This window comes from Kalmanozyma brasiliensis (genome assembly GCF_000497045.1).
Source record: "Kalmanozyma brasiliensis GHG001 unplaced genomic scaffold PSEUBRA_SCAF19, whole genome shotgun sequence".
NCBI classification, from domain to species: domain Eukaryota; kingdom Fungi; phylum Basidiomycota; class Ustilaginomycetes; order Ustilaginales; genus Kalmanozyma; species Kalmanozyma brasiliensis.
This window is the reverse complement of record NW_015961958.1, coordinates 370,359-393,456: the sequence shown is the minus strand read 5'-3', so window position 1 is coordinate 393,456 and position 23,098 is coordinate 370,359. Positions and strand designations below refer to the sequence as shown.

The window sequence follows — 23,098 nt, the reverse complement described above, 5'->3', positions numbered from 1 at the left end:
GTCGGGTGATCCGCCCAAAAGGCAATTCGATCGAAGTTCGCGCTAAAGGAAACGCCGAAATGAGTATCGCAAGGGTCCAAGAGAGCCAGGGCCACAACTGGAACTGCTTCGGCGATCGCGAAGAGTGGCGCGACCCACTGTTCTATGCCCCATTGCCCCGCTTGAAAAGCACGACGGCGACAACTCGCCCACCACCTGCAACCGAAGTGCGCCGAAGCTAAGCGAACCCCACCAGCGTGCCCAGTAGTGGGTCGTGTAGTGACACACACAGCGCCCGAGTTCAGACCTTGGGCGCTTCATTCGCGTGTTGATAGGGCGCCACAAGTGGTACTACAGGGGACGAGAGGAATGGATCTTGCGGTGTTTTGCATAACTTACGCGACGATCTGCAGCATGCACCGTTCTCAGGCACCGAGCGGAGACACTCGTCCATGCAAGGCTGCAGCAGACCAAAAAGTAAACGCGATCAATTTCGGCAGGAGGCCAAGCACCGAGAGAAAAGGGGCTAACCACTGTAGGGCGCGCAGATCAATCAATCTTGGCAACTCGTCTTCCGCCCCACGTTCTCACGCCCACTCCGCGGCACTGTGACTGCGCAAGAGATTCTTGTTCACACGCTAGCAATTTGCAGAGGAATTTTGAGTTCAAGCTCCTACACTGTAAGCTATCCTCGTCTCCCTTCTCTGTTCTCAAGCTCCTCCCTCGCGCCCAAACTGCTGGAGCCGCTGCTGCTGCTGCTGGTGGTGCTGCATCTCGGTCTTTTCGAACCTTCGATTCATGTTTGCAGTTTCTCCCTGAGACCAGTGGCAATTGATCCTCGTCTTGTCTTGTCTCAGGCTGCTGATCAGCTGCTGGCTGTTCCTGCGCATCATGCCACATCGACCGACCCGAGCTCGTAGACAAAGCACCCACAGCATCCAGACTATAATCTCGCATCGTCAACAGCTTGTTCAGCCTGAATCGCCTTTGGCTCTCCGACCTGTGGACTGTAGGAACCAGCCCAGCTGCATTGTGCTGTTGACTGTACCCTTGCACGACTCTTGGTCATTGTCCCGCGCTTTTGCTTCGGCTTCCTCTTCGATCGTCTCTTGCTTCTCGACCGGCCTCTCGGACCCATCGCGCTGCGCTTCGCTTGCTGCAGTAGCGCGCTTACCCATCCTGGTTCGGCCTTTGCCATCCGCCTTGCTCCGTCAAAACAAGGGTCTCGCCCATCCTCGTGTCACACTATAAAGAGGACCCGACGCGCTTCGTCCTCATCGTCCTGGCGTCGCCTGACCCATCCTTCCTTCCTTGCATTCCTGCCACCAACATCCGCCGCACCCTCGAAATGAAGTCGACCTCTGCCTTGGTCGGCCTTGCCGCCGCCACTGCTGCTACACTCAGCAGCATTGTGACGGCTCGGAGTGAACTTCAAGTTTCCCACGAACCCATCTCGCGCCTCTTTGCTGCCGACGGAACCCCCGCCCATCCGCAGTTCCTCGCCTCACGATGGGAGACGTCGGAACTGCCGCTCGACTACCGAAAGCGGGATCTCTCAGGGGCTGGCTCCAAGCGCAGTTCCAGGGACAGGAATGCTCAGCGCCAAAAGTTCCGTGAGACCATCGACGAATTCGGCCGCAAGGTGCACTCCTGGATCGAAAACGGCAAGACTCACGATCAAGGTCTCGGCATTGTCATCAACAAGGCCACAGACAACTCGGCGGACAACGAGTGGCTCGTCAATGTCGGCTTCGGCACGCGCGCTCAGACGCTTAAGATGGTCTTTGACTCGGGAAGCTCAGACACCTGGGTCTACTCTCCCGCCTGCTGCTACGCCAACAACCACACCTTCTTCAACCCTACCAGGTCGTCCACCTACTCCAACCGCACCCTCGTCGACGGTCAGCCTACTGTTGCACCGCGTGGTACTCCCGGTCAGCCTTGGGAAGCCTTCTACGGCTCGGGCTCCAACGCCGAGGGCTACGTCGGCATCGACGACTTCACCTTTGGCCAGCAGAGGCTCAGGGTCGAGCAGCTTCCCGTAGCCTTGGTCACCGCCATCAACGGTGGCTCGCGTGCCTCTCGTGGTATGGAGGGTCTCGTCGGTCTCTCGTCCGGTGATGGCTCTAGCACCGAAGGTGGTTGGACCACACCTTTCGAAGCTATGTCTTCGCGCGGCCAGCTCAGGGAGACCTACCTCACCGCCACGCTCAAGAAGGCCAACCGCAACACGGGCAGGGGCGGTGGAGGTCGCTACGTCTTTGGCGAGATCGACGACGACGAACTCGACGGTGACATCACCTGGACCCGCGCCCTCTCTCCTTTCCTCTGGGCTGGCTTCTTCGAACAGATAACCATGGGTGACAAGCTGCTCGCCATCGCTCCTGGTACTGAGGAGCGTCCTCGCCGATTCATGATCGACACTGGCTCCGCCGTCTTCTACCTCCCCCCTCCCATCACCGCCGACATCAACAGTCAGATTGCCGGATCGTACGTCGCCGACGCGAGCAGTGGTCTCGCCTTCCCTTACCTCGTTCCTTGCGACACCGGTCTCAAGGGTTACGAGAGGAAGGCCAAGAACCCTACCTTCAACCTCCAGATCACGGGCCAGAACTTCACCATCCCCAAGGAAGACTACGTCTTTTACGCCAACGAGCCCATTCCCCCTTCGCAGATTGGTGGAAGGAGGAACATGTGCTACTCGGCCTTCCAGGACGGTCCCGACCAGATTTCCATCATCGGTCTGAGCTTCATCAAGAACCACGTCATCGTGCTCGACCAGGGTGGACCCACGCTCAACGTCACCGCTCGCCGCATCGGCATCGGTCGCCGTGACGATGTGCGATACGACTAGTCTAGCTAGGCAAAGGTACTGTAGATCAAGACGATTGTCTCGTAGATACACCCCTCTCTTTGCTTTGTCAATCTTCTGTCGTTACACGTCTGAAAAGGTCACTGGATCCAATCCATCCCTTGCTTCGATTCTCGTTTGTGTTGGCGCTTGTGGTGAATGAGTCGACTGAGTATGAGCTTGATGGTAGCGTCGAGCTTTCCTCCCTGCAATCAGCAAGGTTAAGTATGCGACAGAGAAACAAAATGGGGTTCAAAATTAGGGTCACGAAATCCACACTTGCAGGCTGCAGTTGGACAACTCTCCCGCTTCCGAAAGGGTCCCTCCTCATCGAAATGGCAACGCCCACCTGCTTGACGTCAGTCACATCGCTCTCCCATAACAATCACGATCGCTGCAGCAGGATCTTTCACTGGGGTCCGAACGGTCATACCGACAAGCAGGTCCATCTGCGATCCTGTCGACCAGAGACATCTTCTCACCCAGTCAAGTCTTCCATCATCAGACAAGATGCCGAGACTAGAGCGACGGGACATTCACACGCTTCGCTAGATCTCAATGTGCGCCTAGTTCGAATTTGCTTGCGCCGGCGACGAGTTCGACGCCAACATCGCTGCCATGTCCAGCAATCATGCCAACACAGATAGTGCAAACGGTCGATCTGCGTTCGTTACCTCTTCCACCGACTTTGCACTCCCTTTCGGCAGCTCACGACCCATAGCCGCTTCCAATCCGACCCATGCTGCGGGCAGCAGCAGTGCAGGCTTCTTCCAGACAGCTTCTTCTTCGGTGCCGATCTCGATCCCAGCCAGTCCATCCCCCTCTTTGAATTTCGCTCAGGCGGGAAGCAGCCAACATGCGCCGCTCCTCTCCCTGTCCGGTGCTTTAGGCTCGTCACCCTCCAAGCTTGCTGCCTCGGGAGCAGGCTTGGGCATTGGCAACTTGCCTTCACCTTCAGCAAGAGACCAGACCAATCCGCTCGGCCAGTCCCACTCTGCATCGATGTTCAACAACGGCCAACCGCAATCACCAACGCTGTCATTGGCGGGAGAAGGCTGGCCCATCTCGCCCTTCACGGCTTTCCCGTCCGGACCCTCGTCATCCTCCTCAGCTGGAGCGGCCACAACACCCTCTGGTCTGCTCAGACGTGCACCAGGCATGAACTCGCCCGGCTTTGCCATCGCCTCTCCAGCACGCTTTCGTCGAGCAAGCATGCTGGGTCGAGAGATCACGCCATTCCACCTGGACAAGGACGACCGCTCCGACGAAGAAGATCGATCGCACGACACGGCTACAGCTCATCAAACTGCGAGCGGCAGAAGAACTTCAAACCAGGACCCAGACGACGGCGATGACGAGATGATGCAAGTGGAGGACGATGATGCGTTGGCCTCGCGAGCACCAAGTACGCCCGTGATGGGCCCTCCGCTTTCATTCTTCAGCACACCGAGCACCCCTCCTCCGACATCGGTTTCGCATCATCACACCTCACGGCCCAGCCTTGCGTCGTCGGCGCTGGCTCGAGCGTCGGCCTCGGATTCGGGCCAGGAAAGCTCGTCGTCCGGAGGTGGGGGAGCAGCCCTGTCGCGCACGGTGCCGCGCTCTCCGTCAGCAGGACCGTCGATGGGGTCCCCACTAGGACACGGCGGAAATCGTTCGCGCTCTTCTTCCCTTCTGTCTTCCAATGTCGTTCGCAAAGCCGTGACACGGCGAGGTAACCTCCTCCCCAAAGACCGCTCCATGGCACGTGTCGCCGCCTCGCTGCAGGACGAAAGCAAGCCCGAAGACTCGGAGATAGCCTCGGAAGCCAAACTCCAGAAGCGCCTCGGCGGGGATGCGATCCTGCCGCGCACACCCCGATTTGGTCCCAGCGCCGGCGGCTCCTCCCATAGTGTAGGGACAGCAGGCAGCAGCAATCACGGCTCGATGCGTATGTCCAAGTCGCCCTTCTTCGGCGCGACGTCCGGACCGAACGCAGGCTCTTCCAGACGCAAGTACATGTGGGACGACGACGTGGACGACATCCGCGGCGTCTTTGTCGCCGATGGGCTGGATGACGGCGAGAGCTCCGACATATCGTCCGAGGAGGAGGAGATGATGATGTACTACTCGCGCAACGGGTCGCTCTCGGACGAGGAAAACGAGATGCGCAGTCGTGGATTCGAGGCTTCGAGCATCATGCAGGATGTTGTGCCGTCGTCTGGTATCTCAGCCGATACAGCCGGGGTCAATGATGCTTCCAATTCAGGTGATGGAGCAGGGAACAGCGCTGCGCTGTCGACAAGTATCGGCTCAACATCAGCAGCACCAAGCACAGGCGTCGGCTCGCTCCCCAAGCGCAAGAACAACGCGCTCTGGATGGGTTTCCGAGACAAGGGCAATGCGCACAAGTGGTCGCCTTCCGCCTCTGGGTCGACCAGTGGCGCGGGCAACGGCGTCTTCACCGGCGAACGAGCAGCCTGGCGTCGAGCAGGCGGGTCTTCCGCCATGGACCTCGACACGTCCCCTCGCGTCCTGGGTGCAGCCGGCGGTGCGCGCCTCTCGAAACGCAAGACGATGGGGGACGACCGGTACGAGCCGTACAAGCGTCGGGCAGTATCGCCGATGAACCTCGGCTCGTCGCTCGGTACCACGCCGGCCAATATCAGTCTTGCCGCTGCTGCCGTCGCTGCTAGCCAACCCGGTGGCGGATCCGGAGGAGGAGGGGGGTCGCCCCTCTTAATGCCCATTTCTTCGCCGTCAGGAATCCTTCACCCGCGCATCCATCAGCACTTTTCGGCGTATGCAGCGAGATACTCGACAAGCCCAACGATCTCCCGGCCTATCACACCGGTCAATGCGAACCCGGGTGGACCCCCGGCGATGGGCGCCTTCTCCCCTGCGGCAGGCGCCGGCAGCGGCCCGGGCTACGGCAGTGGAGCACTAGGTTTGTCCATCTCTGCGAACAACACGCAGAGTATGGAGAGTAGGATGATGGAGGAGAGGCAGGAGGAGAACGAGGCGCTCATGGACGAAAAAGTGGGGTTGATGGGTCTATCGTAATTAGCCCAGCGAATGGAGCTGTATCTGTATTTGTATTCATGTTGAGGCAAGCAACGATCTTGCCGTATAAGAGGGGCTCTACCGAACAAAATGCATGTCTCGCCCGAAGCACAACGAGTTGCCCGTCACTGCTTGGAGATGGCCCCAGCTCCACCTGCGACATCCTCTCTCCTGACGCTGAATCCGGTTTGCAGCAGCGCCTCCTTGACCTCGTCAATTGAGCACTCCTTCCTGTGGAAGATGCCCGCGGCCAATGCGGCCTCCACCGTCCCTTCTCCCTCCTTTTGCGGGCTGAACACGTCGACAAAGTGCTGAGCCGTACCGGCACCCGAGCTGGCAATGACGGGGATATCGACGCTGCGCCTCACCAGCTCGACGAGCTGCCTGTCGAAACCCTTGTTGGAGCCGTCGCGATCGATTGAGTTGAGCAGCACCTCTCCCGCGCCTAGCCTCTGCACACCGCGTGCGAGCTGGATGACATCCACATCGCGATCCTCTCGCCCGCCCTTGACGGTGCATCGGTACCACCATCGTTTGCCCTCCTCATCGCTACCTGGTGCGCCGGAGACGACGCAGGGCCCGTGCTTCGGATCCGCCTTCTCACCCTCCGCAAGGTACACCCGTCGTGGGTCGATCGAGACCACCACCGCCTGGGCGCCATACCCCTTGCTGATTGTCTCGATGCCCGTCTTGCCCGTCAAGCACTTCTTGTCGAATTTGAGGGGGTTGCTTTCGCTCCCTTGGCCGTTCTCTGCTGCCCTCGCAAACAGCTCTTCTACGGCAAAGACCGCTTCGGATCCGATCGAGACCTTGTCCGCTCCAGCGCGGAAGTATGCATCCGCGACCTCCTTCGCTGGCCTCGCTGTTCCATCCGGATCCACGGTGTCCTTGATGCCACCGCCGATAGTGAGCGGGACGAAGATCTTGGCCGCCGCAGCTTCGAGCAGGCTGAGCATGGGTTGATCCTGCAGCGCGCAGGAGCGGAACGAGGTGATGTTGAGGAATGTGATTTCGTCGGCGCCTTCGAGATAGTATCGCAAAGCGAGGTCGACGGGCTTGCCGAGGTTGCGGACCTTGCGTTTTGAGCTCGAAGCTTCAGCGTCGGTGGTGGTGGTGGGTTCGGCCTTCTCGCGCACATCGTACGACTCCCCCTTGGTGACGACGAGATCGCCATCGTCGTTGCTGCGCACGTCGAGACATGCGACAATACGCTTTGTGAGACCATCGCGTGGCGCAGGAGTGGCGACCTGCTGCGGGTCCTGAAGCAGACGCTCCTTGCTCGGGTCGATGGTGCCCGGCTGTTCGAGCCAGGCACGGAGCAGCTCGAGCCCCGCACGTCCGCTCTTCTCCGGGTGGAACTGGGTCGCGAACACATTGCCCTTCTGAATGGATGAGAGGAAAACTTCGTCGCCGTACTGTGTGGTGGTGAGCACCCAGTCGGCGTGCTTGTCGGGTTGGTAGGCGGCGCGGTACGAGTGGACGAAGTAGTAGTGGCTGCTTTCCTTGCTCGATGGATCCGGAAAGCCGTACTTGACAGCGTCCTGATCACCTCCGTCGTTCCTTGTCTTGACCACCTTAGCCTCATTCCAGCCCATCTGGGGTACGCTCTTGTCCTTGGGCGAAAAGCTACCTACGATACCGGGAACAACGCCCAACCCTTGTACGCCAGGCGCCTCGTCAGACCCCTCAAAGAGCGTTTGCAGCCCGATACAGATGCCCATGTACGGCTTGCCACTCGCAATGTACTCCTTCAAAGGCTCGGCGTACCCCTTATCGCGAATGGACTGCATCGCAGGACCAAAGGCGCCAACACCGGGGAAGAGGAGCTTGTCGGCCTTCTTGAGGTCCTCCGGAGACTGGACCCATTGGAACTCGAAGCCGAGCTTGGTGATCGAGTTGGCGAGACTGCGCACGTTGCCCGCGCCATAGTCGAGGAGGTACAGCATGGCGACACGTCTCGGAATAGGATGAGGAGATGAATGTGTGATGCGGTGTGGGTTAAAGGCGAAGATGTGAGAGGAGCGTAGGAAGATCTTCTTGAAATGTCAAAATTGAAAGCGTTGATTGACTCGAGGGTGACTCCGTGCGTTATCCGAGGCCAAAATTGATAGCCGCTTCTGACCGATCGGGAGGCAGAGTGCGGATCGGGAATGCTGACTGAGACAAACACACACACATTCCAATATGCGGCTTGGCCTTCGAACTGGCTGCGCTGCTCTCAGTCTTGAGATGACTCAGTGTGGCTGAACATCGTCTCAGGGAGCAATCCGCAAGGTTCTGACGCTTCGTCCTTCGTAGGAGCGCCTCCGACCCAGTGATTGGTGATCATCACAAAGGATAGAGAGCTCCGAGTGCGGAAAACGCGCTACGTGACCGAGGAAGAAGCGACTTTTTTTCCGCTCCTCCTCCACACAAAGCACAGACCCCTTGCACACAGCCTTTCCGCTTTCCTATCCACTCGTCCTGCCACCATCTACCTATCGCATCCTCGTCATTCGTTCGACTGCGCTTCGAGGCCAGCGACATCAAGCTCGACGTCATGCCGCCAAAGCAAGAGCCCGGCGCGGCCAGCTCAGAAAAGGACCATCGCACGCACGAACCCGCATCAATCCTGACCTCCCTGCACTTCCACGCACCTTCTGGAGGTGTGGCAAGCATCATCCAGGCCGCCTCGTCGATACTCTTCAAGTTTGCCGTCTACGTCTTCTTGCGATGGATCCCGACCTCTCTCGCCTACCCGGTCATCCCCACCTTGTATGCCGTGTACGTCCTGACATCCGTATATTGCGACTACACCATTCGCAGTGCCATCAGCGCACATCTCGCCAAGAAGGGGGCTCGTGATCTTCAGCAGCTGGCCGACAAGGTCGAGGTCACCGACTCAAAGATACAGACAAAACCCACCGCGAAGCCGGTCGAGAACAAGACCAAGGATCAGAATGGCGGCACGCCCACCAAGGCCGCATCTTCTTCCGTCTCGTATGCGGAAGTTGCCAAAGGCGCCAAGGCTGCTCCTACATCTACATCATCGTCCACTTCGACAGCTCATGCGGCTGAGAACGCCAAGCTGCGTCGTACCTCGCCACTGGACCTGCTCAAAGCGATCGTCTTTGGCACCTCGACTCGATCCACACGCCTCAACTTCTACATCGTATTGGCTCATACGCTCGCCTTTGCCATCTTCCTGGACAGCTTCCTCTCGCCCTACCTCTTTCCGTCGCACTGGGACTACAACCTCTCTTTCGCTCGCACCGGCGCTTTGGGTCCGACCTACGCCAAGATCCACATCCGCTACCCACCACCTGAGCTTGCAGGCGCACCCGAAGCATCGCCTGCCATGGCTTCACCCCTCACCAGCGCCTTGAACAGTCTCACCACCGATCCGGCCCTTCGCACCGCAGCGGAACAGCTCGAGAATCACGCTCAGCCCATCGAGCTGCTGGTCAAGTACCGACGCGCCATCAACGCTACGCAGGGCGACAACGCATTCCTTTCAGCGTCGCGAGTCTACGGCAAGCAGTACCTCGCCAACCACGACAGCCTTTGGCTCAACGGTCCCCTCATCACGCTACGTCCGGAGAATGACTGGACTGCCACGGCCTTCATCGATGAACTTTGGCCTTCGACCACGTACGAGTGGGGTCTGTCGCAATTCCAGCCCGAGCACGTGGACAACTCGGACGAGGTGCGGGTCATCGAGAAGTTTGTCGCCAACGACGACATTAGCCGACGCAACTTCTTCACCACTTGGCCTGACCCAAGGCTCAGCTCGTACATGCAGTCGCAGAGCCTGGGATCGCGAAATATCGACCTCAACAAAAGCTTGGAGGGCGAGCCAGTCGAAGAGAGCAACCCGCTCGAAGATCCGAACCACTTTACTTTCGCCTCAACTTCGTGCGTCAAGCCCGACTTCCCTTACCACCCAGCACAATTCTGGGGCTGGAACTGGATTTTGAGGCTGATTGGCATTGGCACTGAGGAGGGCGGTATCACCGAGCGCAACCGCATTCCCGGCTTTGATCTGCTCTACAAGCGGACCGTTGCTGGGCGAGAGTCGCATCCCTCGATCCGCTTCCTTTTGCAGCTCGGTGACTCGATCTACGCCGACGTGCCTCACTACGGAGGAGCTGAGACCGGCGCGTACCGCAAGCTGTACCGCAACCTCTTCGCATCCAAGAGCTTCCGCCGCTTCTTCAAGCACGTCCCCGTCATTGGGATCTACGACGACCACGAGGTGATCAACAATTGGTCGGGCAAGGACGAGAACGACGAAGAGATCGCCGCCTACCCTTCAGCCAACACGGCTTGGAAGGAGTACATTGGCGATGTCAACCCGGAGCCGCTCGAGGCGGGGGAGAACTACTATACGTTCCAGTACGGCGAATCCGCCGCCTTCTTCGTGATGGACACGCGTCGACACCGCACGCATCACACCGCAGACGACGACGAGGACAAGACGATGCTCGGCTACCGTCAGAAGGAGGATCTGTACCGATGGCTCTCTGCGGTCAACGAGACTGCCGCATTCAAATTTGTCGTCAGCTCGGTCCCCTTCAACACCTTATGGGGCGGGGAGCTCGATGTCGACGGGCAGAAAGACAGCTGGGCGGCGTACAACACGGAACGCCTCGAAATCGCCGAAGTGCTCCGATACGTTCCCAACGTGATCGTCCTCTCTGGCGACCGACACGAGTTTGCTGCCGTAAGCGTGCTAGATACGATCACCGAGTTCAGCACCAGCCCGCTGAGCATGTTCTACCTCCCCGTCCGCACGCTCTCCCAAGACCACGGCGACGGCAAGACGGGCGTCGACAAGCTGCTCAAGTATCTGCCCGACGGGAACTACAAGTGGACCGAGTTCGAGGTGGATGCGCGCGACCCGTACAAGCCTGTAGTGAGGGTTTCGGTGCAGATCGACGGCAAGGAGGCGTGGAAGACGACGTACGTGGGCAAATCGCTGCGCAAGTCGCAGGGTGGGGTGGGCGGTCTGGTGCGCAACCTCTTGGAGTCGTTGGGCTTCCGCTTTGACTTTTTCTACAAGGCATGAGACACAGCGTCGCCCGAGGCTACGCATGTCAGGTCAGTGTGTATTTGTATGATATGCCTTTCATATGTGCTTAACTTGTTCGACCATGACTTGGTACGTGTCGGATCTTATGATTCATCGTGAGCAGCTCAGGTGAGCTTGCCAGGCTCGAGGACAGACTTGGGATCTCACACTCTGGGATTTTCTGCCTCGCGACAGGCTCGACGCGTGCAAATGGACTGAGCCGTCAATTGAATTGAAATGTGCTTGGGGAAAAGGCTTGAACGAGAGCGGATGGAATTTGTATTCAGCTAGGCCAGGCCGAATCGGGCGCAGATTGAGCACGAGCAGAGTGAGAAGAAGGCGCGCCCCTTCAACACGGCACCAAGACGGAGAGAGTTGAAGCGAGCGCTCTCTCTTGCTTTCTATCCCTCGTCAACCTTCTGATCACCATTCGCATCCTCAACACTGTCACCACCTCGCAGTTTCATCGACGTATCTTCGGCTACTCGCACACTCAGCGCCGTCGGAACCCGTCTGCAATCGTTCTTTGTTGAGCCGAATTTTGGCTAGTTCCGACACTGTTGGTTCACGCGTCGGCTGCAAACAAGTCCTCGACCAACAGACATCGTCGCAGCTCGATAGCACTGTCGCAGTAGCCTCAACAACTCCAGGCGCAGTCGCACAACCTCGTTGCGGCTCTCAAACATGTCGACGCTCAACCTCACGGGTCACCCCGACCCTCAGCTGCGCACGGATCCGCTCTTGCTGCAGGCACTCGAGTCCTACGTCGAGCCCATCAAGAGCGCGCTCGCTCAGCAGGGCGTCGATGCCAGCGCCATCCCTTCGAAATCCGGGTTGCTCTCCGCGTCCGACCTCGCAGACCTCTCCTACGAATTGCAGGCCTTCCAGGAGGAGTCGCTCGGTGTCAACGCGCCTCGTCCCGCCGACCCTTCCGCATCCACGACACAAGCGCGACACCCCGTCCGCATCCCCGCAGAGCTCTTCCTTCCGACTTCATCCCAGCAGAGCACCTCGACCGTCGCGCCCGAGTCCAGCCATCTTCGTCTGCTGCTGCAGGAGGCGCTTGCATATCTCGCAACCAAGGGCAAAACCACCTGGAACTTCTCTGATCCCACCCAAAAGGCCGACAACGTTCAGCTCGTCGCACACGTCCGTCAGCAGCTGTCCCAAGCAGGAGCTTTGGAGCGCCCAATCATTGCAGCTTCGCCATCCATCACCGAGGCAGAGGCATCCTCACTCAAGCAGATGGCCGAACAGCTCGAGTGCAAGTGGTCCGATGATGTTGCGTCCGCATCTCATGTTCTCTACCCTTCCGAGGTCACACCCCCGTCCTCACCCAAGGTCGGCGAGTCTTCATCCAGCTCGGAAGAGTACTTCAGGACCATCGCATCGAGATCAGGCCGTGCTCTCATCCACGTCTGGTACCGACCCGACTCGTATGACACCTGGCTGCCTGCTGCCGACTTTGCTGATCCCGACCCGGCGCCCGAGAAGCGTCTGCCCTGGAAGTTGGGCGCCAAGTGGCTGCGTGACAGTGTTCGATTCAACGAGCTCATGAACGCAGAAGACTACGAGCAGGAAGATGCGCTCGAGGCTGCCACTGATGCTGCTGACGCGGAAGGTGTTTCTGCTGTTGCTGGCAAGGGTAAGAAGCGCGGGCTGCCTGAGGAGATCGCTGACGCTTCTTCGGCTTCGGCTGCTGCAGAGTCGATGGGCAAGCGAATCAAGCTGCTTGTCGCTGCTCGTCCCGTCGGTGCCATCCCCATCGACCTTTCGGGCGCGCAGCCTATCCCCGGCAAAAAGTACGAAAACGAGCCTGTGCCCAGCGGTGTGCTTGGCAACCTGCCGCCCGAGTCAGCCGGTCCGACCAAGCTCGAGGGCGAACAGCCCACCGTCAGGCCAGCTGGCGACGCCGATGCTACCATGGCTGATGCTGCTGTCGAGGAGCCCACCGAAGCCACTGCGGATGCCAACGCACCTGTCATCCAGCCCGATGCAGCCGCTGTCGAACAGCAGCGCATCCGTGCTGAGGAGATCGCCAAAAAGTACCTCGCTTCGCAGACGCAAGAAGTCATCATCCCATCCTACTCGACGTGGTTCGACATGTCGACCATCAACGCCATCGAGAAGCGATCGTTGCCCGAATTCTTCAACCACAAGAACCGCAGCAAGACGCCGAGCATCTACAAGGACTACCGTGACTTCATGATCAACACGTACCGCCTCAACCCGAGCGAGTACCTCACCTTCACCGCTTGCCGAAGGAACTTGGCCGGAGATGTGTGCGCTATCATGAGGGTGCATGCGTTCCTCGAGCAGTGGGGCCTCATCAACTACCAGATCGACCCCGAGACTCGACCGGCTACGCTGGGTCCCCCCTTTACGGGCCACTTCCGTGTGCTCGTCGACACGCCTCGTGGTCTGCAGCCGCTTCACCCCGGCGCTCGCGTCAACTTGACCACCTCGGCTACGGCTGACAACCCCGCTGCCGCCGCCACCGCCGGCGGTGCAGCTGGCGCCGACAAGCCCGACATGAACCTCGAGCTGCGCAAGACCATCTTCCAGTCGACCATGAAGGGCTCCAAGCCCATCGACCTCGCTGAGGCCAACTCGCTCGCCGCTCAAGCCGACGCCGCCGTGGCCGGTGGTGCCGGCGGTGCGCCCCGCTACACGTGCGACACGTGCGGCACCGACTGCACCCGTGTGCGCTACCACAGCATCAAGGCCAAGAACTACTCCCTCTGCCCCTCGTGCTACCTCGAGGGTCGCTTCCCCAGCTCCATGTACTCTGGCGACTTTGTCCGCATGGAGGACTCCATCCTCAAACAGACCGGTGGCGTCACTGGCGGCGCCTCTGGCGCACAGGACGACTGGACGGACGCCGAAACTCTCCGTCTGCTTGAAGGCCTCGAGATGTTCGACGACGACTGGTCGGCCGTTTCTAACCACGTCGGCACGCGAAGCCGCGAGCAGTGCATCACCAAGTTCATCCAGCTTCCCATCGAAGACAACTTCCTCGACGGAGCGTCGCAGGCGGATTTGGGACCGTTGCAGTACGCCCGGCGCGATCAGGTGGACAAGCTCGGCAAGCCTATCGTCCCCTTCGCTCAGGCGGACAACCCGGTGATGAGCGTGGTGGCGTTCCTGGCTAGCGCGGTCAACCCGGCGGTCGCAGCGGCGGCGGCGCAGAGCGCGCTTGGTGAGTTGACGGACAACCTGCGCAAGCGACAGGAGAAGAGTGGCGATGCTGCTGCTGCCGGCACCGAGAACGGCGATGCGACGCACACCAACGGGGACGCTATGGATGTCGATGGCGATGCTGCCAAGACGACCGATTCGGCTGTGGCCAAGAAGGGTGCGGTTCCACGCAACGCCGTCGAGCGGGCGGCAGCCATCGCGCTCGGCGCGGCCGCCGCCAAAGCGCACGTCCTCGCCTCGTTCGAAGAGCGCGAGTGTCAGCGTCTCGTCGGCCAAGTCATCGAGGCGCAACTGCGCAAGCTCGAACTCAAAATGTCGCAGTTTGAAGAGCTCGAGTCGCTGCTCGAGGCGGAACGCCGGTCGGTGGAAGCAGGACGCAGACAGCTGTACGCCGACCGGTTGGCGGTGCAGAAGCAGCTGGCGCTGGTCAATGAGTTGTTGGCCAAGGCGGCAAGGGCACCGGAGAAGGTGAGTGGACAGGAGGTGGTGCAGGCTAGTAGTGCGGCGAACGGGTTAAGCCAGCAAGGTCCCGTGGTGAGGGAGGCCAACGTTGGCGCCGGGATGCAGCCGACCGGGGGCAACTTTGCCCAGATCGGTTGAGACTAAAGAGGGAGTGTTAGCTGAGGATTTGGGTTGTGTATGATTCAATTTGATTTCTGTCTTTCTTGCTTGCTTTGGGTGTGATGCTGAGGGAGGAACTGTGATGTGAGCCGTGATCATCGAACGTGCAGGAGGGGTTATCGACGTGCGAGACTGGACAGCATCAGATCTCGGAAGGCAGTCGCTGGACTCTATCGGCGGCGTACACTTCAGTCCACTTCGACATGCCATCTTTCGACCCTGCGACCTCATGTCAAGGTGACACCTTTCGCTTCTCACCGCATCCAATCGCGCCAACATGACACCTTTGCACAGACCCAAAGTCACGAGAAGCAGAGGTAGCTTGAACGGATTGCATATATGAGTAACTGAGTCTGTAGTGTTGAACCCATCAGTGGTGTTCGTCGTGGTGCTCGTCGTGGCCGTGGTGACCGTCCCAGGGATGTTTCAAGCCCTGTGTTGCGTCAATGAGAAACCAACAGAGGAGTTGGATGAGGCGAGAGGGAGAGGAGAGCTGGTCAGTATTTGTTCTTAGTTCGTTCGTTGAGCGGGCTCTGGTTCGGCATCCTGTGCCGGTCGATCCTAACAGCGATCTTCGCTCCGAGTCTTCCTCCGCGATACATGCGCTGCCTATATACCCTGTCCAATCTCGTCCCCGTCTGCTACTCCTGGCCTATCTAGACCATTCGTCTCCTCCACGAAAGCTCCCTCGCAAGATCGAAACACTCACCAAGAGAACAGCACCATCGTTCTTAGCGCGGTAGAAGATCCAGAACCACATTGTCGCACCGAGCAGCTTAGCTCCCCAGCGGTGCTTGAACGCCGGCTGGTGCGGGGCAAACCCGGGCATGGGTCGGTACCATCTTGAGGAGGAGGCGCCGGCTGTGTTTCCCGCCATCTTTGCTCTGCGTCTGCGAGAATGGAAGGGTGCGTGGGATCCGTGTTGGACAGATATTGCGGTGTACGTGTCAGCGGGTGATTGACTCGGGTGTAAGGTGGGTGGCGCGGAAGCTTACGGTGAGGTTGATGCGGAGAAGCAATGGTGAAAGGTGAGGAAGGGAGGGGGGATGGTGGGAGCGCGATTCTGATGTCGAATTGGGCAGCCGGGCTCGGTTCCGACTCGAATTTGTAGAAATGTTTGTGAGTGAGCGGTCGCACATCGGAAGGGATTTTTTAGCCTCCTCCTCTTCCTCGTCCTTGCAGATCTCGCATTCGTCTCAAGCTTTTCTTAGGCCTTGATCTGCCGTTCAGCCAACTCAGACGCACCTCGCACGAACATCACTGTGGCAGAATGACTCGCTGAGAACATTGATGTATTGCAAACGGATCAGAACTCAAAGGCATGCTCAAGTGAAGACGTAGCCGGCTCACACGATGCGCAAGCATCATCGACGCCGTCTCGCCCAACACCCAGACCTTCCGCCCTCGATCCCCAGCAGCCAAAATCCCCCATCATCGACCTCTTCCCATTGCAAACCGTCGTCCCAAAAGGAAGAAGAACATACGAACCCCCCTCCAAGAGTTCAGAAGGAAACAAAAATAGGTTATCGCCAGATGGTACGCTTCCACGTTGGGACCACGACCAGACCGTGCTTGACTCTATGTATTTGGTAATCATCATGTGTATGAGGGGGAATTGTTCTTTTTCTTTTGAGGAGACGGTTCACGGAATGGTGGCAGGTGAAACGAAGGGCGAGCTGGTGATGGGGGTCGAGGGTGGTGCTGCGGGTGTTGGCGGGTTGGCGGATGGTTCAGGGGATCACAGTCGGACACATGCTGTCGTGGACAAATTGCAAGTCGCGAGTCGCGAGTGGGTGAGCTGCTGCTACGATGACATTGTTGAAGAGGAGGTCGGAATGGTGGTGTTGGACAGAGAAGAGAAGATGCAAGGCTCGAACGAGCTTTTTGTTGCAACAAAAAATTCTCGTTCCGCAGCCTGCAGAGATCAAAAATCTGGGGCTGTTAGAGTGAAGAAGGTGATCGAGACAGATGGACTCTGCTCTAACAAATCATAAGATCGCGCCGCGGTTCAGAGTTGGGGCGAGAAACCCCAACTTCTCTCAACTGTCATGGCTGCTGGCCGCTCACATCGTCGCTGCATCCTCCTTCCTCCTTTGCATCTGACACGACCGCTGCTCGTTGTTGTCCTATGAGTGAATCATCAGACTCATGTTTCATTCGCCGCCCTGATGTGTCAGTCTGAGTGATGGCGAAGGACAACGCGTCGTCAAAAGGGCAGGGTAGATGCTTGGAGGACGATATCGATGCCAGCCCAAAGCACGGAGCCAGCTCGGCGAAATGCTCGCCCGTCAGCAGCGGGATCTTTCCGCAAACACGGAACAGCAACACGCGAGCACAGAGCACGGACTGAGGGATGGATCGATACGAGACGAGACGCACCAAATTCCAACCGAATTTCGTCGGTCAAATGTCGGCGAGAAAGAGAGAAAATAAGAGAGCTGTGCGCGCTGCGTTGCTGTCGAGAAGAAAAATCCAACGGTCAAATTTCCAAAAAGGACAGGCACAACGCAGAGCCACCCTTTTTTGGCAGGTGGTGTGAACCAACACCATCTACTTCTCCTTCCCTCCCTTCATCCGTCCTTGGGCGCTTGTCACACTGATCACAATGTCGTCCTTCTCGCGCAACCTCCTCCGCACCGCGGGCAAGGCCAAGAGCCTTCCCGCCTACTCGCGCAACGCCATCCCCTCCTCTTCGCGCTTCGTCCAGCTCACCGCCGAGGCCTCGCGTCCCAAGCAGGACCTCCCCGAGTCGCGCTCCGAAAAGTTCACGGTCGACCTCAACGAGGACTCGTTCAAGGGCTACAAGTTCGATGTTCCCAAGCTCGAGTGGGAAACCTCCAAGGATGAGCTCGTCCACCTCTACGAGGAGATGGTCAAGATGCGAAGAATGGAGATGGCCGCCGACCAGCTGTACAAGCAGAAGCTCATCCGCGGATTCTGCCACTTGGCCATCGGTCAGGAGGCCGTCGCCGTGGGCATGGAGGCCGGCATGAAGCCTTCCGACAAGCTCATCACCGCTTACCGCTGCCACCCCTTCACCGTCCAGAAGGGTGGTTCGATCAAGAGCGTCATCGCCGAGCTGTTCGGTCGCGAGGCCGGTATCTCCAAGGGCAAGGGTGGATCCATGCACATGTTCACCCCGACCTTCTTTGGTGGTAACGGTATCGTCGGTGCTCAGGTGCCCGTGGGGGCCGGTATCGCCTTTGCTCAGCAGTACCTCAACACCAACGACGCCACCTTCGCCATGTACGGCGACGGCGCCTCCAACCAGGGTCAGGTCTTCGAGGCGTACAACATGGCCAAGCTGTGGAATCTCCCCGCTGTTTTCGTTTGCGAGAACAACAAGTACGGCATGGGCACCTCCGCGGAGCGATCGTCGATGAATACGGCCTACTACACTCGTGGTGACGTGATCCCCGGTCTTCAGGTCAACGCCATGGACGTCCTCGCCGTCGCAGCCGCTACCAAGCACGCCTCGGAATTCACCCTCGGCGGCAACGGCCCCTTGCTCATGGAACTCGTCACCTACCGCTACGGTGGTCACTCCCTCTCCGACCCGGGCACAACCTACCGCACTCGCGACGAGATCCAAACCATGCGTTCCAGCTCCGACCCCATCCAGGGCCTCAAGACGCGTCTCCTCGATTGGGGCGTCGTCGAGGAAGCCCAGCTCAAGAAGATCGACAAGGCCGCCAAGGAGGAGGTCGACCAGGCCGTCGAGGAGGCCAAGCAGAGCCCCGAACCCAAAGAATCGACCCTCTGGGACGACATCTACTACCCCGGCACCGAACCCGATTGGCAGCGCGGCCGTGACAGGACCGAGATTCACCGCTACCGTTAAGCGCCAGCTACACTCTCGTTTGTAACATCTCCTTGCTCATATTGAAAGTTGGTTTTCACCTGTGATATCAGACTGTGCTCGTTTCGGATTGAGACTAGCCGCATTTCGCTTTGCGCACCCGGCTGATTGAAGCGTAAATGCAGATCGAGCACGCTAGAACAAGACCACACCGTTCGCAGTCAGTCCCGCCTCTCAAGCACGTTTGTAGAACCACACAGTGTGAGCAGCGTCACGGAAGTCGATTGAAGCGGATGATCATTCGAGCGTGCGGTGCGCTAATAGTAAAGCTTGAGCAGATCCAGTGCGGATCTTGCGGTCTCTGCTGTGGATCCTCCGCTGGCCTTGCCGATCAGTCCGTTGAGCAGCGAGTTGAGCCTCTGCACCTGAACGCCGCTGAGTGGGCCCACTTCGCCACCCAATCCAGCAAGCTTGCCCCCCGAGGTGGTGGACAGCTCGACCCAGGTCCTCGCAAACTCAGCCATTTCGGCCTGCAGGAAAGCCTGCCCGCCCTCCGTATTCCACGGTGCGGGACTCGTCACCAGCGCAGCCTCGAGAATGTCCAGTACGAGCTCGGGCGTCCCGGTAGCTGAGAGCAGCGTCTGCCCCGCCCATCCCTGCGGCACCTCCTTCCGCTCCAACGCATACCGCAACAGGTGGTCCAGCACGCCATCCACCGGACACGCCACGTCGCTGCGCAACCGCGCAAACAGCTCCACCACCAGCGTCGAGATCGCCTTGTACCCCTCCGTCCCGTTGCCGTGTTTGCCGATCAGCGCGGTCCAGATCTGATCCACCACAGCACCGTCATTCAATTCCGCCGAAGCAATCATCGCCAACTGCTCCTCCAACAGCTCAAACGGCTCCGCAATGTGCTTGTACAGACTACTCAAATCGAGCAGCTCCTCGTTCAGCCACTCCACCGAGTCACCCAGCAACCCACTCCTCTCCTCGTCCATCTCATCCGGACTAAGCTGCTGGAGCGACTGCAAGATCCTCGCTTGAATCTGGGCCACCTCCAACGAGTCCTCCGCCTGCCCAAGAAACGTCACCACATCATTGGCCATCGACGGCGACACACTCTTGGCATTGCCCACCGCCAACGCCAGGTACTCGATCCTCTCCCGCAGATCCATGGGGAACTCCTTCGAGTGCGCCAACGCATCCAACACCTGCGCAGCTGCAAAGTACTCCCCGTGTCGCACGTATAGCTGCCACAACAAATTCCGCAGCGTGCGTTGGAACTCCACATCCCCACTCTTCGCACCCGTCGGTCGCTTCAGAAGGAAACCCTCGAGGTAGGGCGTGCGCATCGACAGAAGCTGATCTGTCATGCGTCGCTCGATCAACCACGTGTACAGCGACTCGTGGAAGAAAGGGTCCGAAGAGGACTCGGCGCGAGAGTAGGCTTCCGTTCGCGCTTTGTCCCGCGTACTGATGGTAAGACGGACGGACGCTTCGTCTGCGTCGAGGTTGTAGGCTGCATCGAGACGCTCGTCGAGTTGCTGGAGGGTTTCGAAGACCAGCTGGTAGGCTTGTTGGACGCGATCGGCGAGTTCGCGACGGGCGCGATGCTCGGGTCCGTCAGGACTGCCTTCGGCGAGGTAGGAGGCGGCGATACCGGCAGGGTCCCATTCGGCTGCACACTGGAGCGCCAACTCGATGGCTCCCGTAGCGTAACCGAGCGCGCGATAGTCTTCGCAAATGCCTCGAAGCTTTTCGACCGAGAGCTGACTGGCTCCCTTGGCGAGGAGCTTCTGGCTCATGCGCAGGTTTTCCATCTTGTCCTGCTCGGAGCGCGTCTCTTTCGCTCGACGGATGCATTCGGTTGCTTTGTACTGTCGCACGTCGTCGGCGGAGCAGAAGCTGCCGCAGCGGTCCTGCAGCAGGTTGGCTACAGCGTCGATGCTGACCTGGGCACCGATGCGAGCCTCGATGAGAGCCGTGACCAGCTCCTTGGATGCACGTTTGCCTTCGTCCGAGGTGATCAGCTGACCAAAGCGCAGATTCGCAAGAACACCCTTGGCCTCCGCCGAGCATGCGTCGATCAGGGGCTTGAGACCGTGATCGATGAGGAAGAGCATGAAGTTGGTCGCTTCCGTTGCTCTCGAAACGAGCGCTTTGAGACGGCTGAAGCTCTCCTGGTCGAGCTTGGCTGCGCGCTCCTGGTCGTAGCCGACGCCGTTGATGAAGCTGCGGTTGGCAGCAGAGGTGCCGCCGAGACCGAAGAGTTTGCCGCTCTTCTGCATGAAGTCCTGGAGCGGGACCAGGTCCTGCAGCGTCTCTTCGAGGTCTTCTTTGCGAAGTGGCAGCTTTGAGCCACTGGAGGGAGCGGCAGCTGCGCCGGCAGGGCGGTATGTGGTGAGCGCGGTGCTGGACGTGGCGGTGATGGCTGGCTTGGAACCTGGCTTAGCTGGCTCAGGGGGCATGATACCGCGATCCCAGACACGTTTGAGAATGCAGGCGATGTAAAGGGCAAGGCCATCGTGACGGGACGTTCTCGGTGTGGACAGAGCAGCAGAGACGGTCGTGTCGGCAGGCCAAGAGCCATATTGGCTGAAGAAGACGCGAGACGCTAGGGCGACCGCCTCCTCCGACACGGTCTGGGCAAGGCCGGCGGGAACTCCGCCCGACGAGCCGATCGTGACGCGGGGAGCCGCTACCTGCGAATTGTGCGCCGCGATAGCGAGGGCGGTCTCGCAGGCTTCGATCGAGCCGAAGGAGCCAAAGAATTGCATCATGGCTGCGCTGTTGACGGCAGCACCCGATTCGAGCAGGCCTCGCAGCGTGTCGACGGGCCGACGCTCCACGAGCTCGGTGAGTCCGTTGTTGTCCAGCACGAGGAAGCTGCGTGGTGGTCTCAGGCACTGCGCGTATGTTGGGCGCACCAGCTCGCCGTTCTCGGTGATCGGTGGCAGAGGACGGGAGGGAGGCGCCTCGGCAAAGACAGGTGTGCTGAAAGCGAGTTCGAGATCGATGAAGGTGGCCTTTTCGGATGGGCCAGTGGTGGTGCTGTTTGCGTTGAGCGCAGGAGTGATGCAGCAGATCTGACAGGGGAGGCTGTTGTAGTTGAAGCCCACCATAAACACATCGCCTGCGTAGAAGACCGAAGAGACTGCTCGGGTGATTTGCTGCTGCTGTGCGACTTGCTGCTGTTGTTGTTGCTGTTGTTGCAGATAATTGCCGGGGCCAGAAGTAGAAGCAACTCCAGGAGGCTGTTGCAGTGCCGGTGGAGCTCGTACGGTGATGGCGGGTTCGGAACGACCCTGGAAGTTGTCCAAGAAGATGCGGTAGCCACGATCGGTGACAGCAAGTAAAACGACATTGTATCGTGCCTCGCGTTCCACGGGACCAATCCAGACGATCGAGCCAACATCGTGCCTTGCGTGTGGTGTGCCCTGCTGCCCTGACGTGCCGATGGTCTGTCCGCGTCGTTCTGGTGCTGATGAGGAGTCCTTGGATGGTAGGCTGAAGACCTCAATCAAGTCGCCCTGTCGAAGGGTGTAGACGAGCTGGCGAACGTTGTCGACGGTGATGCTGAGAAGCTTCTTCTCGGCCTTGACGAAGGTGGGAAGGAGATTGGAAAGGCGAGGATTGGTGATGTTGCGCAAGTAGCACTTATTTGTGAACCAGCCCTCATTTCTCTGGTACACGAGTTCATAGAGGCAGTTGTCGGAGCCCGTCGCAAAGATGCGGCCGCCGTCGGTACCAGTGAGGTTGTCGAGGACCACGCCATTGGTGTTGGCGTTCATGCCGGCCTCCAGCACCTCGACTTTGGACTGGTCGCCGTTCTGCGTGTAGGACAGGCCCAAGACCTTGACGTATTTGCCCTCTCGGACCGAGGCGCCGATACTGAGCACGAGCACATGGGTGACAATGTCGGCGAAGACGCCGGCTCGGACTGGTACGACGCTCGCAGCGATGACAACTTGGTCCTCGGGGACACAGTAGAACTCGAAAGCAGCTTGGCCTTCGAGGTAGGACCACAGGTAGACCTTGTTGTCGACGGTGATGCACGCTCTACGTATGGATGGGAACAGAGACTGCGTCGCGGTCGGGCTTGCGCTCTTGATGCCTGTAAACACATCTGGTGGGATGGGAAGCGTCCTGGACTTGTCAAAGCCGACCCATGGATCGAGACGGTGCTGTTGATACGGTGCGTCGCGCTGCGGGGTCCTCTGCTTGACCTCAGGGAGTGCGATTCTACCCTGTTCGCATCGTCGGAACGTTGCCTCTGCTTCACGCAGGGACTCGAGCGAGTACGGCTCAGCAGCCATGGTGGGCCAGGATAGCGGATGCCGAAGTGAAGGTTGGTCCGTTTCCTCCTGGGCGAAAGTCCAATGAGCACAGCCCTTTCTGGCTGGAACGCTTACGCTTTTGCTGAGCTCGGGTGGACGACCGCGATGCTGAGCAAGCAATGAGATGTTTGTGTGTGGTGGGCTGAGCGGACGGGCGATGAGTGACGAAGAGAAGAAAGTTGAACGATGCGGGATCCGTCACTTTCCAAAATTCTGTTGCT

The 23,098-nt window shown here is 59.1% G+C and overlaps 8 protein-coding genes across 8 annotated transcripts; 5 read left to right on the top strand and 3 right to left on the bottom strand.

Annotated features, from left to right (window-relative positions):
• Positions 1-1,327: 1,327 nt before the first annotated feature.
• On the top strand, positions 1,328-2,833 carry PSEUBRA_002486 (Aspartic peptidase; the record flags this gene model as incomplete). Its single annotated transcript, XM_016435619.1, has 1 exon — positions 1,328-2,833. One exon carries the CDS (start codon positions 1,328-1,330, stop codon positions 2,831-2,833), a length of 1,506 nt encoding a protein of 501 aa, XP_016293076.1.
• A 615-nt stretch (positions 2,834-3,448) lies between these two features.
• Positions 3,449-5,872, top strand: PSEUBRA_002485 (uncharacterized protein; the record flags this gene model as incomplete). Its single annotated transcript, XM_016435639.2, has 1 exon — positions 3,449-5,872. One exon carries the CDS (start codon positions 3,449-3,451, stop codon positions 5,870-5,872), a length of 2,424 nt encoding a protein of 807 aa, XP_016293075.2.
• Positions 5,873-5,997: 125 nt separating this feature from the next.
• PSEUBRA_002484 (Glutamine amidotransferase) lies at positions 5,998-7,818 on the bottom strand (the record flags this gene model as incomplete). Its single annotated transcript, XM_016435606.1, has 1 exon — positions 5,998-7,818. The coding sequence occupies one exon, from the start codon at positions 7,816-7,818 to the stop codon at positions 5,998-6,000; it is 1,821 nt and encodes a 606-aa protein (XP_016293074.1).
• Positions 7,819-8,411: 593 nt separating this feature from the next.
• On the top strand, positions 8,412-10,919 carry PSEUBRA_002483 (Alkaline phosphatase D-related; the record flags this gene model as incomplete). The annotated part of the gene is made up of 1 exon (XM_016435616.1): positions 8,412-10,919. One exon carries the CDS (start codon positions 8,412-8,414, stop codon positions 10,917-10,919), a length of 2,508 nt encoding a protein of 835 aa, XP_016293073.1.
• A 687-nt stretch (positions 10,920-11,606) lies between these two features.
• Positions 11,607-14,720, top strand: PSEUBRA_002482 (Zinc finger, ZZ-type; the record flags this gene model as incomplete). Its single annotated transcript, XM_016435623.1, has 1 exon — positions 11,607-14,720. The coding sequence occupies one exon, from the start codon at positions 11,607-11,609 to the stop codon at positions 14,718-14,720; it is 3,114 nt and encodes a 1,037-aa protein (XP_016293072.1).
• Positions 14,721-15,111: 391 nt separating this feature from the next.
• PSEUBRA_002481 (uncharacterized protein) lies at positions 15,112-15,618 on the bottom strand (the record flags this gene model as incomplete). The annotated part of the gene is made up of 2 exons (XM_016435608.1): positions 15,112-15,174; positions 15,451-15,618. The coding sequence occupies 2 exons, from the start codon at positions 15,616-15,618 to the stop codon at positions 15,112-15,114; spliced, it is 231 nt and encodes a 76-aa protein (XP_016293071.1).
• Positions 15,619-17,346: 1,728 nt separating this feature from the next.
• Positions 17,347-18,582, top strand: PSEUBRA_002480 (Dehydrogenase, E1 component; the record flags this gene model as incomplete). The annotated part of the gene is made up of 1 exon (XM_016435625.1): positions 17,347-18,582. One exon carries the CDS (start codon positions 17,347-17,349, stop codon positions 18,580-18,582), a length of 1,236 nt encoding a protein of 411 aa, XP_016293070.1.
• Positions 18,583-18,857: 275 nt separating this feature from the next.
• Positions 18,858-22,856, bottom strand: PSEUBRA_002479 (Nucleoporin; the record flags this gene model as incomplete). Its single annotated transcript, XM_016435609.1, has 1 exon — positions 18,858-22,856. One exon carries the CDS (start codon positions 22,854-22,856, stop codon positions 18,858-18,860), a length of 3,999 nt encoding a protein of 1,332 aa, XP_016293069.1.
• Between the last annotated feature and the right edge of the window lie 242 nt (positions 22,857-23,098).